Here is a 13,616-nt window from a genome sequence, read left to right as displayed (position 1 = left end):
TTCATACATTTAACTCACAGAAAACCTACAATACCTACTGGTAATTGTATATACATAAAATAATGGGAAATAGTGCGAAAAATAGCTTTGCCCTTGAGATCAACTAAATCACGTATAAAGACAAGGAGTTGTGGTTAACAACAAAACTGGTTACATAGAAAAGACATGAACATCAGACAACATGTGATCACCTCTTCGCGAGTTCGCACTTGTGCGAGTCGAGACGTAAACTCGCCTTTAACCTCCTGTGCCAAGTACAGAGCAAGAATTTAAAGACAGATATAGTTTTGCTATTTAACATTTATATGCATCAAGGCTATCAATTGTTCCAAAAAAAGATAATTGCTATTTTATACATTTAAAAGTTATTTTAGATGACTTTAAGTGGTCTATTCTGTGTTTACTTAGACAGCACATAAATAATTATCTATTTTTGTGAAATCTATATCTGTTAATTTTAATTGATTGACAATACAATATGCAAAATGTACTGAGTTAAAGTCGGTTATTAATTTAAAGCATTATAATAGTTGCTGACATTTAAATTATCATATAAATTATAATACAGAAGTGTCTGTATAAGTTTAGATACATAAAAGGGGCACATTAAAAGGCTATGAGACAAAAACAAAAACACACAAATAATCTACATACCAACATACATAAAAAACACATATATTAAAAGTAAGAAATAGCTCTTTAAACAATCTATAAAATCTTCTTTCACAACATCTAGAAACTTATCAAAGCAATCTTAGTTACTATAGGGATTATAAGATAAAAACAGTTGGGACAATTCTCTTTTTTAATCTCTACAAAATCTAATAGCATTTGAAATATATCTGTATTATGTCTGATATGGTATATAATATATAGGTATGCTTATTTTCTAAGTCGTCCATGAAATTTAATGACCATAATCAAACTCACAAAAATGGCAAATATTAATCACCCAGAAACAAAAGAACATAACATACAATATACAATACAATATTTGTAAATGGAAAACGTCCTTTAAAACCCAGATAATCTGCATATACCATATCAGACAAATAAACCTTTGCCGAAAAGAACCCACATCCCAATTACCTGATGTTTGTGCAAGGTCGATTTGACCTTTTGAGGGTCAAGGTCAAGTGCAGTGCATGATGCGAGGATCTCTTCCTTGGCATCGAGCCAATTCATTGTCTCATTAACATAACCCTCAAAATCTTCGCGGTTTCTCTGGATGGACTCGCACTGCTTGGCCTTTCTGTCCGCAATCTTCTTAAGGTTGTCCATCCTTGCTTTCACATCTTCAATCATAGCTGTGACTGCCTGGGCATTTTCTGGGGTTCCCTCAAGACCGATTCTTGCTGCCTTGTCGCCCATGGCAAATATGGAAGGGCTGGCTGCTTGCAACTGAGTGGACACAGCCTGGAAATGAATTTGAAATTTTTTACAGTAAGAAAAATATGTTGTTAAATAACAATATTAGCCTAATATGCAAGTCATGCTCAAGGCTTGTTATGCAGTTATATAACGGCTGATGGATCTATGGAATATTTTATAATTTTATACTTTGCATGAAAAACAGACCTGTTTCTCATTGCAAATTAAAGAAACAAATACTTTTATAAATATTTTGCTAGAATTCTCAGAGTTAATGAAACACTCAACTGTCTTACCAAATACACATACACTTGTGGTAAAATAACTGAGTTTATCACCTAACATCAGATAACTTTGAGTTTATCACCTACAAGAATCATATTTTAGGCAAGCATTTACAATTCTTTGTAAGCAAACCGAAGGCCACATCTTTCATTTGTCACAATATGTTCAAGGTCAAATTTACCATTCTCTGTTAGAAACATAACTAACGTTTGAAAACACAGATACTCTATGCATAATGATTGATCTCTGCAAGCCAAATGCAGGCCCTACCTTGAGTTTCTCTATTTTCTCTGGCACAGGCACCTGCAGACCTATCACAGAGTCTGCCGTCTGCTCGCATGTACGCAGAACATCATCCACTGCCTTCATCTGGTCTTCCAGCGTCTGTCGTACGGTCACCTAGCAACAGAGGAGCAATACTTTGATAGAAGAACGGGGGTAAATTGACAACCTTGTTCTGGGAGAACATGTGCATAAAGTGTCGTCCCTGATTAACCTGTGAAGTCCTGATCAGGGAAGAGACTTTCTGCGTTTATGGTATTTTCATTAAAAAGAGGTTCGTTCTAAACAAAATTCATTGTAGGCAGAAAGAGTCGTCGCTGATTAGTTTTTTCAGGATGAGGCTCAATCAATAAAATTGTATATTAAGGTACGTTAGTTTACTTTATTTGGGCCGTGCTCTGTGAAAAGAAGGGTTTAATGCATCTGCGCAAAGTGTCGTCCCAGATTAGCCTGAGAGGACTTCCTTTAAACAAAAAAAATCATTTGAGCGGAAAGTGTCGTCCCTGATTGCGGACTGCACAGGCTAATCTCGGACAACACTTTATGCACATGCATTAAACCCTCTTATCACCGAGCACAGCTCAACAAGAGCTTTGTCCATAACGTGACATAACTAATACATGCGCACCGGTTTTATCAGGATTAAAGGGCAAATAACCCAGGAATGAGTGGATCACTGGGGATAAAGTGTCTTTCACATCCAGGGGTGTAGGAAGCTGCTATTTGTTTATAATCATTCATACTTGCATTTATTAGTACTGAAGTTTACAGTGTAAACCTTCTTATAATGTCACCTACCGCCTGCTTGCAATTCTGGGTGTGTTGTCTGACCTGGTCTCCCAGCATCTCATACTGGCCGGTGAGGCGCAGTATCTCGTCTGCCTCACTGAGCTGCCCCAGGTGTCTCAGACGCTCCACTGCCTGCCTCAGCTGGGCCACTGACGGCTGATAGTTGGCTACCCTCTCTGCTATAGCCTGTAAAATGTGGGATACAATACAATGGGCCACTGACAGCTAATAGTTGGCTACCCTCTCTGCTATAGCCTGTAAAATGTGGGATACAATACAATGGGCCACTGACGGCTAATTGTTGGCTACCCTCTCTGCTATAGCCTGTAAAATGTGGGATACAATACAATGAGCCACTGACGGCTGATAGTTGGCTACCCTCTCTGCTATAGCCTGTAAAATGTGGGATACAATACAATGAGCCACTGACGGCTGATAGTTGGCTACCCTCCTTGCTGTAGCCTGTAAAATGTGGGATACAATACAATGGGCCACTGACGGCTGATAGTTGGCTACCCTCTCTGCTATAGCCTGTAAAATGTGGGATACAATACAATGAGCCACTGACGGCTGATAGTTGGCTACCCTCTCTGCTATAGCCTGTACAATGTGGGATACAATACAATGAGCCACTGACGGCTGATAGTTGGCTACCCTCTCTGCTATAGCCTGTACAATGTGGGATACAATACAATGAGCCACTGACAGCTGATAGTTGGCTACCCTCTCTGCTATAGCCTGTACAATGTGGGATACAATACAATGAGCCACTGACGGCTGATAGTTGGCTACCCTCTCTGCTATAGCCTGTACAATGTGGGATACAATACAATGAGCCACTGACAGCTGATAGTTGGCTACCCTCTCTGCTATAGCCTGTACAATGTGGGATACAATACAATGAGCCACTGACAGCTGATAGTTGGCTACCCTCTCTGCTATAGCCTGTACAATGTGGGATACAATACAATGAGCCACTGACGGCTGATAGTTGGCTACCCTCTCTGCTATAGCCTGTACAATGTGGGATATAATACAATGAGCCACTGACGGCTGATAGTTGGCTACCCTCTCTGCTATAGCCTGTACAATGTGGGATACAATACAATGAGCCATTGACAGCTGATAGTTGGCTACCCTCTCTGCTATAGCCTGTACAATGTGGGATACAATACAATGAGCCACTGACAGCTGATAGTTGGCTACCCTCTCTGCTATAGCCTGTACAATGTGGGATACAATACAATACCCCACTGACAGCTGATAGTTAGCTACCCTCTCTGCTATAGCCTGTACAATGTGGGATACAATACAATGAGCCACTGACGGCTGATAGTTGGCTACCCTCTCTGCTATAGCCTGTACAATGTGGGATACAATACAATGAGCCACTGACAGCTGATAGTTGGCTACCCTCTCTGCTATAGCCTGTAAAATGTGGGATACAATACAATGAGCCACTGACGGCTGATAGTTGGCTACCCTCTCTGCTATAGCCAGTACAATGTGGGATACAATACAATGAGCCACTGACAGCTGATAGTTGGCTACCCTCTCTGCTATAGCCTGTACAATGTGGGATACAATACAATGAGCCACTGATGGCTGATAGTTGGCTACCCTCTCTGCTATAGCCTGTACAATGTGGGATACAATACAATGAGCCACTGACAGCTGATAGTTGGCTACCCTCTCTGCTATAGCCTGTACAATGTGGGATACAATACAATACCCCACTGACAGCTGATAGTTAGCTACCCTCTCTGCTATAGACTGTACAATGTGGGATACAATACAACGAGCCACTGACGGCTGATAGTTGGCTACCCTCTCTGCTATAGCCTGTACAATGTGGGATACAATACAATGAGCCACTGACAGCTGATAGTTGGCTACCCTCTCTGCTATAGCCTGTAAAATGTGGGATACAATACAATGAGCCACTGACGGCTGATAGTTGGCTACCCTCTCTGCTATAGCCTGTACAATGTGGGATACAATACAATGAGCCACTGACAGCTGATAGTTGGCTACCCTCTCTGCTATAGCCTGTACAATGTGGGATACAATACAATGAGCCACTGACAGCTGATAGTTGGCTACCCTCTCTGCTATAGCCTGTACAATGTGGGATACAATACAATGAGCCACTGACGGCTGATAGTTGGCTACCCTCTCTGCTATAGCCTGTACAATGTGGGATATAATACAATGAGCCACTGACGGCTGATAGTTGGCTACCCTCTCTGCTATAGCCTGTACAATGTGGGATACAATACAATGAGCCATTGACGGCTGATAGTTGGCTACCGTCTCTGCTATAGCCTGTACAATGTGGGATACAATACAATGAGCCACTGACAGCTGATAGTTGGCTACCCTCTCTGCTATAGCCTGTACAATGTGGGATACAATACAATACCCCACTGACAGCTGATAGTTAGCTACCCTCTCTGCTATAGCCTGTACAATGTGGGATACAATACAATGAGCCACTGACGGCTGATAGTTGGCTACCCTCTCTGCTATAGCCTGTACAATGTGGGATACAATACAATGAGCCACTGACAGCTGATAGTTGGCTACCCTCTCTGCTATAGCCTGTAAAATGTGGGATACAATACAATGAGCCACTGACGGCTGATAGTTGGCTACCCTCTCTGCTATAGCCAGTACAATGTGGGATACAATACAATGAGCCACTGACAGCTGATAGTTGGCTACCCTCTCTGCTATAGCCTGTACAATGTGGGATACAATACAATGAGCCACTGATGGCTGATAGTTGGCTACCCTCTCTGCTATAGCCTGTACAATGTGGGATACAATACAATGAGCCACTGACAGCTGATAGTTGGCTACCCTCTCTGCTATAGCCTGTACAATGTGGGATACAATACAATACCCCACTGACAGCTGATAGTTAGCTACCCTCTCTGCTATAGACTGTACAATGTGGGATACAATACAACGAGCCACTGACGGCTGATAGTTGGCTACCCTCTCTGCTATAGCCTGTACAATGTGGGATACAATACAATGAGCCACTGACAGCTGATAGTTGGCTACCCTCTCTGCTATAGCCTGTAAAATGTGGGATACAATACAATGAGCCACTGACAGCTGATAGTTGGCTACCCTCTCTGCTATAGCCAGTACAATGTGGGATACAATACAATGAGCCACTGACAGCTGATAGTTGGCTACCCTCTCTGCTATAGCCTGTACAATGTGGGATACAATACAATGAGCCACTGATGGCTGATAGTTGGCTACCCTCTCTGCTATAGCCTGTAAAATGTGGGATACAATACAATGAGCCACTGACAGCTGATAGTTGGCTACCCTTTCTGCTATAGCCTGTACAATGTGGGATACAATACAATGAGCCAATGACGGCTGATAGTTGGCTACCCTCTCTGCTATAGCCTGTACAATGTGGGATACAATACAATGAGCCACTGATGGCTGATAGTTGGCTACCCTCTCTGCTATAGCCTGTACAATGTGGGATATAATACAATGAGCCACTGATGGCTGATAGTTGGCTACCCTCTCTGCTATAGCCTGTACAATGTGGGATACAATACAATGAGCCACTGACAGCTGATAGTTGGCTACCCTCTCTGCTATAGCCTGTAAAATGTGGGATACAATACAATGAGCCACTGACAGCTGATAGTTAGCTACCCTCTCTGCTATAGCCTGTACAATGTGGGATACAATACAATGAGCCACTGACAGCTGATAGTTGGCTACCCTCTCTGCTATAGCCTGTAAAATGTGGGATACAATACAATGAGCCACTGACGGCTGATAGTAGGCTACCCTCTCTGCTATAGCCTGTACAATGTGGGATACAATACAATGAGCCACTGACAGCTGATAGTTGGCTACCCTCTCTGCTATAGCCTGTACAATGTGGGATACAATACAATGAGCCACTGACGGCTGATAGTTGGCTATCCTCTCTGCTATAGCCTGTACAATGTGGGATACAATACAATGAGCCACTGACAGCTGATAGTTGGCTACCCTCTCTGCTATAGCCTGTAAAATGTGGGATACAATACAATGAGCCACTGACGGCTGATAGTTGGCTACCCTCTCTGCTATAGCCTGTACAATGTGGGATACAATACAATGAGCCACTGATGGCTGATAGTTGGCTACCCTCTCTGCTATAGCCTGTACAATGTGGGATACAATACAATGAGCCACTGATGGCTGATAGTTGGCTACCCTCTCTGCTATAGCCTGTACAATGTGGGATACAATTCAATGAGCCACTGACAGCTGATAGTTGGCTACCCTCTCTGCTATAGCCTGTACAATGTGGGATACAATACAATGCGCCTCGTTCTGGGAATACTGAGCGCAATGCATGCAGGTTAAGTGTTGTCTTAGGTTAGACTGCACAGTTAGTGCAGTCTGCACATACTTATCAGGGAAAAACTTTTCATCTACAATGGATTTTCGTTTATAAAATTTAGAATAGAGTCTTGTGTAAAACGAAAAATTTAATCAAAGCGTCAAGTGATGTTCCTTATTAGCCTGTGTGGACTGCACAGGCTAATCTTGGATGACACTTTACCCACATGCATTTAGCCCACTTTTCTCAGGACACGGCTCCAGCCCTTTAGTTTATTAGAAATTTAAGTCACTCTCCATCAGTTTCCTTCAAAACACTGCAAACTTCAAATGTGCATATTTGTTAAGAATCATTATATACATTAAAACAAAGCGATTCTAAAATCCACGAGCCTCAATCAAATGAAAAGCAAAGAATAGTCCTTACCTCGTACTGTTTAAGCACATCCTCTGCGTCACTGACCGTTGGTCCAATGGTACGAGGCACCTGCTTCAGGTCAGACTGGACACTGGACAGCCAGCCCTTGACCTCCTCTAGACTGTCCCCTACCTCGTCTCGAGTCTGTAATGCCTCGTCTATAGACTTCACACGGTCTTTTATTGTCTTCTTTAATCTGAAAAACAAAAAATCAAAATTCAATAAAAGATAAAAGTGTCGGCACAGATTAGCCTACGTGGAGTGCACAGGCTAATCTGGGACAAAACTTAATGCACATGCATTAAGCCCCAAAGGATAACTTCACAAGGTAAAGACATGAGATGACAAAATCTGTGTGGTCATTATCATTCTAAAACGTAATATAAGAGTTCAAAGCTGTCCATTTTCTCTGCAGACTTGTACATTGTAGCCTCGTTCTTGGAAAGCTTGGCTTAATGCATGACAGTAAAGTGTCATCCCAGATTAGCCTGTTTTTAAAGAAAGTCTCTTTTTAGCAAAGCTAAAAATTATGCGGAAAGTATCATCCCTGATTAACCTGTGCAGACAGCAGAGGCTAATCTTGCGCCGCACTTTACTCACACATGCATTAAGCCCAGTTTTCCAGCAGCAAGGCTTAAATGTGTGACGCCTGATTCTGATTGGATCATCAGTTTGCAGCTTACCAGTTACCAGTTCTCTGATGCCATATTTGCAATCTGCTGAAGGGCTGGTGCGTCTGCTGGTGATGGACGCTTCAGACGCAATCACTTCATAGCTTACCTGTTGAATTTCTGTGACGCTGAGTTTGGAATCTGCTGTAAGGTAGCTTCCACTTCTGGGGATAGACACCATCTTGTGTGTATTAAGATTACCTGTTGAATTTCTCTGTCGCTGTGTTTGTCGTCTGCTGTAGGGCTGCTGCGTCTGCAGGTGATAGACCTGGTTGGAACGCAAGTGCACGATCCTCAATCTCCTTCAAGAGTGACTTGAACATCTCTGCACTTGTGTCTAGCACCTAAAGATAAAACAAAATAATTGAGCCTTGTGCTGGGAAAACTGGGATGAATGCATGTTCCTAAAGCGTCGTCCTAAATAAGCCTTGCAGTCCATACATGCTAAACAGGAATGACACTTTCCACTTTTCTGAATTTTTTTCATTTGAAGGAGGTCTCTATTTAAAAAAATCACATGTAGGTGAAAAGTGTTGTCCCTGATTAGCCTGTGTGGACTGCACAGGCTTATCTGGGACAACACTTTACGCACATGCATTAAGCCCAGTTTTCCAAGAATGCAACTAATATGTATTAAACTTAAGTGCAATTTTGACGATGACATCTGTCAATACAAGTTTTTTTTACATGTAAAGCTTGGACAAAGTCTCACTTTATTTATATTGCTTTACCTTGAACATAGACCTCAAGACTTTGTTATTGCGTACACAACCTCTCAAGTTTTTGTGTAACTTTTACCAATATATTTGAAAATCATAGTATAATCTTAAAAGTATGCTTTAACCATGACTATTTGTTAAATTGTAACCCTAACATGGGGGTCTAGGTTTTGTGAATTGCACTCCATCAATCAATGCCTTTAACTAATGACATCGTACTGTGACCTTGGTATTGAACCAAGTAACCTAATTCTGATACAAGACACTCTGTCTAAAATGCTTGTAACTTTTTCCAAGTTATTTGAAAATCAATCTATGCTTATCAGAGTTATGCTCCAAAAAAGTGGTCATAATTTTGCATTGAACTGTGTCCTTGACCTTGGAGGGTCAGATTCCTGACTGTGGCAACAATTGCACAATTATTGTTACTTCTTTCAAGTAATTGTAATATCCATCCATGCTGAACAAAGTTATACTTCAGACAAACATTTTCCACCGCCAGCAAGACAAACTGCCCTCAAGCTCAAGTGTTCTCAATATACGGCCATTTTTCAATTGGCCATCTAAAACTGGGCTTAATGCATGTGCGTTTAGCGCCATCCCAGATTAGCCTGTGAAGTATGCAAGGTCTTATCAGGGACAATACTGTTTTTGGAATGCATAGGGACTTATCTGGGAAAACACTGTACGCTCATGCATTAACCCTTTGCATGCTGGGAAATTTGTCGTCTGCTTCAATGTCGTCTGCTGAATTTCTAAAATTAGCATTTTCTTTGATTTTTTTCAAAGAATACTATCAGAATAGCAAACAGTTTGGATCCTGATGAGACGCCACGTTCTGTGGCGTCTCATCTGGATCCAAACTGTTTGCAAAGGCCTTTAAAATTCGGTTCTCACACTGAAAGGGTTAAGCCAGATTTACCCAATACACAGCTCAAACAAAATCAAAGTAAACAGTACCTTATATGTGTTGTACTGTTTCTCCAGTACTTCAGTGGCGCAGTCTAGGACAGGTGCAGTGCTGCACTTCATTTCCGCCTCCTTGCACCAGCGTTCGAGTTTCTGTAGGTCAGCCTCGTTGACCTTGCGCGCAGCCAGGCTAGTCTCCAGCCTGTCCTGTACCGTCCTGCCGTGGTCCTTCAGGGAGGTGTACTTCTGCTGGACATCTGGTAGAGAAAGAACATTTGAGCCGCATTATTGGACTAAATGCATGTTTGTTAAGTATCCAACACTCTTCCCTTTTATGGAATTTGTCGTTAACAAAAATCCAGTTAAGGCGTAAAGTGTCGTCCCTGATTAGCCTGTGCAGACTGCACAGGCTTATATGGGATGACACCTTGCGAGCTTGCATTAAGCCCAGGTTTTAATAGAATTAGGCTAATTTTCATATTAGGACATTGCTTTTTCATAAGAGGAATAATTATGTTTTGCATTATATATGGCATTTTTGTTTTCCGTTACAAACAATCATTGTCCATGCTGAGAGCCATTTCAATCCATTGAAGCATACCACACTTAGTTTACTGTTAGTGTCTCATGAAACTCATGTAAAATTTGCACAAACAAAACTGAATGCAAATAAAGAAAACGATCCATCTGTATTATTTATGCTAATGGAGTTCAGATGCCAGGTAAATTCTGTCGAGCAATACCAAAGAAACGCACAATTTTTTCGTTCATTTTTTTTTTTTAAGAACCAACCACCACTGTCTTGAACCTTATAAGGCAAATTGTTTAAACCCTTTCTAAGTAGGTTGATCATTTAAGATACATTAAATTTAATTCTATAGTTCATGTAATTCAAATGGATTTTTGCAGAGACATGATGAAATAGCCAAAGAAACTTTAACATCATAAAATGCCTTTTTAACCAATGCAGTTGAAATCTGCAATTATACCTATAACAACGGAGTTCAAAGTCGTGCTCTGCTCGTTATTGCAGTCCTGCTGCAGGGCTCGAACTCGGGTTTCAATCTGCTCAATGTTCGGCTCATATTTCTCGATCTCGAGCATCAAACTCTGAAACATGTAAAGTATTTACAGTCATAATTATACTTGTCAAAACTCATGAAGGCTGTCTTTTTATGCATAAAACTTCTGAAACATTGTTGCTTTCTTGTGCAAGGTTTGAGTGTGAACATATTGCATTTTGGTGTTTGCAGTAGATTTTGATATAGGACATCAGGATTTACACCCATAATGCTATTGCCCAGAAAAGACGACTCCCTTTAGTGTCTCGTCGAAAGTTGATTCAGTAAGATTGATCCTGGACGTTCTAGTTCAATGATTTGCTTAACAAACTGGTATACTTTTAACAATAGTTTAGAACTCGATTTTATCATAGTGATTGAATTGTAAATCCAAAATAAAGCAATGAAGCAGAGTTTTAGAAAATTATGATCAAGTCAAATCACAGCATGATTGAGTCAAATCACAACGTGATTGAGACAAATCACAACATGATTGAGACAATATGAGGATGAAATAAGTCTTAAAGGGTATTGACATTATTTGTTTACAAATATAAGAAATGAATCCATATACAAATATATGTAGTCAAATATTACTTGCTCATCATAAAACCATGTTCTCATCTCCTGTAACAGTATTTAATGCCATTATAATAATATTGTAGGTTTACAAATAATCTATAAATTTGAGTACATTTTATAAGTGATTAAAATGAATGCAAGCTTAACAAAGTATATGCATAATCATACAAATATCCAGAAATGTGATGTTATGTTAGCCTATCATATGGATCACACAATACTGAGATAAAAGTTAGTTTTGTAATGACTTATGTGTGTGTTATTATCAACTTAACCCTAAACCCCATAAGAAGCGACGTGAAAATGGCTTTTGCAAACAGCATAAAACCAGAAGCATAAAACCAGAACAGTCTGCGAGTAACTCGCAGTCTGTTCAGGTTTTATGCTGTTTGCTGCTCATCCGAATCTAAGGGTTTGAAATGAAGCCTTTAAAACTTGATTCTAGTAAGAAAGGTCTTTAATCAAATTTAACTTTCTTGGGATCACAAATGCGTCACAATGCGTATCTAAGTGGTAAAGGGTTAATTCAACTCAAATATTACACACTGTAATACCAGTATAAACAATACACATTTTACATTCAGATAAATAATTATCCCAACACTTTTGAAAAAGCGTGGGGATATTGTGGTTATCTCCGCCGTCTGTCCGCTTGTCCGTCTGTCCATCCGTCCGTCCTGGCCACTATCTCCTCCTACACTATTAGCACTAGAACTTTGAAACTTACACACATGATAGCTATGAGTATATGTGCGACCCTGCACTATTTGAAAGTTTGATCTGACCCCTGGGTCAAAAGTTATGGGGGTTGGGGTGGGGCCGGGTCAGAGATTTTCACTCATTTTTTTAGGTTCTTTTACATTAACTTCTTCATTTCTACACCGATTTACTTCAAATTGATACTGAACCTCTCTTATGACAATACGGTCAATCTCAACTATGCATTGCCCCATTACCAACCCTGGGGCGCCCCGCCCACATAGACCACACCCGCCCAAAATTGCCTTTTACTATAATTTCTTCCTTTCTACACCTATTCACTTCTAATTGATACTGAACTTCTATAATGACAATATGACAATACGGTCAATCTCAATTATGCATGGCCCCATTACCAACCCTGGGAGGCCCCTGGGGCAAACATGCGGCGTGGGGATACACGTCGGCCTCTGCCGCGCCATTTCTAGTTTTAAAATATTTTAATCTATTCAAACTAAGGATTGAACAAATAAATGCAAACACCTTTCTAGTCAGGGTTGTCCTAAAGCATGTACAGTAGTAAATTGTGAAACGTAATAACTAAATTTTCATATTAGGTTGTTTATCAGCAGATTAACAAACATTTGTATACTATAATTTCAATAAAACTACAAAAGTTTCAGATCATATGGTCTTATAAACTCATAAGTCAAAGAAATTTTTCATCATGCTTGATATAATAAAATGAGCAGTGCTGTGGGAAAAATGAGCTTATCATTTGTGCGTAAAGTGATGTCCCAGATAAACAGTTGCAGTCTACACAGGCTAATCAGGGACGTCACTTTCAGCCTTACATTGATTTTGACTAAGAAGAGACTTTCTTGAAACAAAAAATATCATAAAAGCGTAGTGTCATCCCTGATTAGCCTGTGCGAACTGCACAGGCTAATCTGAGACAACACTTCACACATGCATTCAACCCCCTTTTCACAGAGCAAAAGAGATTTGACAAGGTTTTTAATTCTTATTACTAACACAAATGATGAACACTGTTACTGTAGCAATGTGATGTATAACACTGTTACTGTAGTGATTTGATGTATAACGCTGTAACTGTAGCGATGTGATGTATAACACTGTTACTGAAGCGATGTGATGTATAACACTGTTACTGCAGTGATGTGATGTATAACACTGTTACTGTAGCGATGTGATGTATAACACTATTACTCAAATACAACACAAACAATTCACACTAAACACAAGAGCTTACACTTCAATCTATGGAGTACCATCATGCCATTATATGCACTGCCACTTGAAGTATTGCATTCTCATATTCAAGTCATACTGAGTGCACCAAACATAGCCAGAGAGAGAAGAAAATATCTTTTAAATGAATAAAATCAACATTTTGTGTTCTTTGTTTTGTTTTATTTGTTCAAGGTATTTCAGTAAT

At 40.3% G+C, this 13,616-nt stretch overlaps 1 protein-coding gene across 2 annotated transcripts in view; it reads right to left on the bottom strand.

Moving 5' to 3' along the window:
* The window catches only part of LOC127873262 (muscle-specific protein 300 kDa-like), a 229,236-nt gene that overhangs the window by 96,332 nt on the left and 119,288 nt on the right, over nt 1–13,616 (bottom strand). Inside the window, exons 59-66 of one of the 2 annotated variants that reach the window (XM_052417035.1) lie at nt 10,805–10,925; nt 9,867–10,072; nt 8,389–8,531; nt 7,526–7,712; nt 2,737–2,913; nt 1,927–2,055; nt 1,090–1,416; nt 192–245 (exon numbers count right to left, since the gene is read on the bottom strand). In XM_052417035.1, the coding sequence (XP_052272995.1) occupies nt 192–245; nt 1,090–1,416; nt 1,927–2,055; nt 2,737–2,913; nt 7,526–7,712; nt 8,389–8,531; nt 9,867–10,072; nt 10,805–10,925 (1,344 nt within the window). The remainder of the gene's footprint in view (nt 1–191; nt 246–1,089; nt 1,417–1,926; nt 2,056–2,736; nt 2,914–7,525; nt 7,713–8,388; nt 8,532–9,866; nt 10,073–10,804; nt 10,926–13,616) is intronic. The other variant, XM_052417036.1, reaches the window with a different exon arrangement.

Source organism: Dreissena polymorpha, chromosome 3 (assembly GCF_020536995.1).
Source record: "Dreissena polymorpha isolate Duluth1 chromosome 3, UMN_Dpol_1.0, whole genome shotgun sequence".
Taxonomy (NCBI): domain Eukaryota; kingdom Metazoa; phylum Mollusca; class Bivalvia; order Myida; family Dreissenidae; genus Dreissena; species Dreissena polymorpha.
Note: the sequence above shows the minus strand (reverse complement) of the source record. Positions and strands in the feature narration are given on the sequence as shown.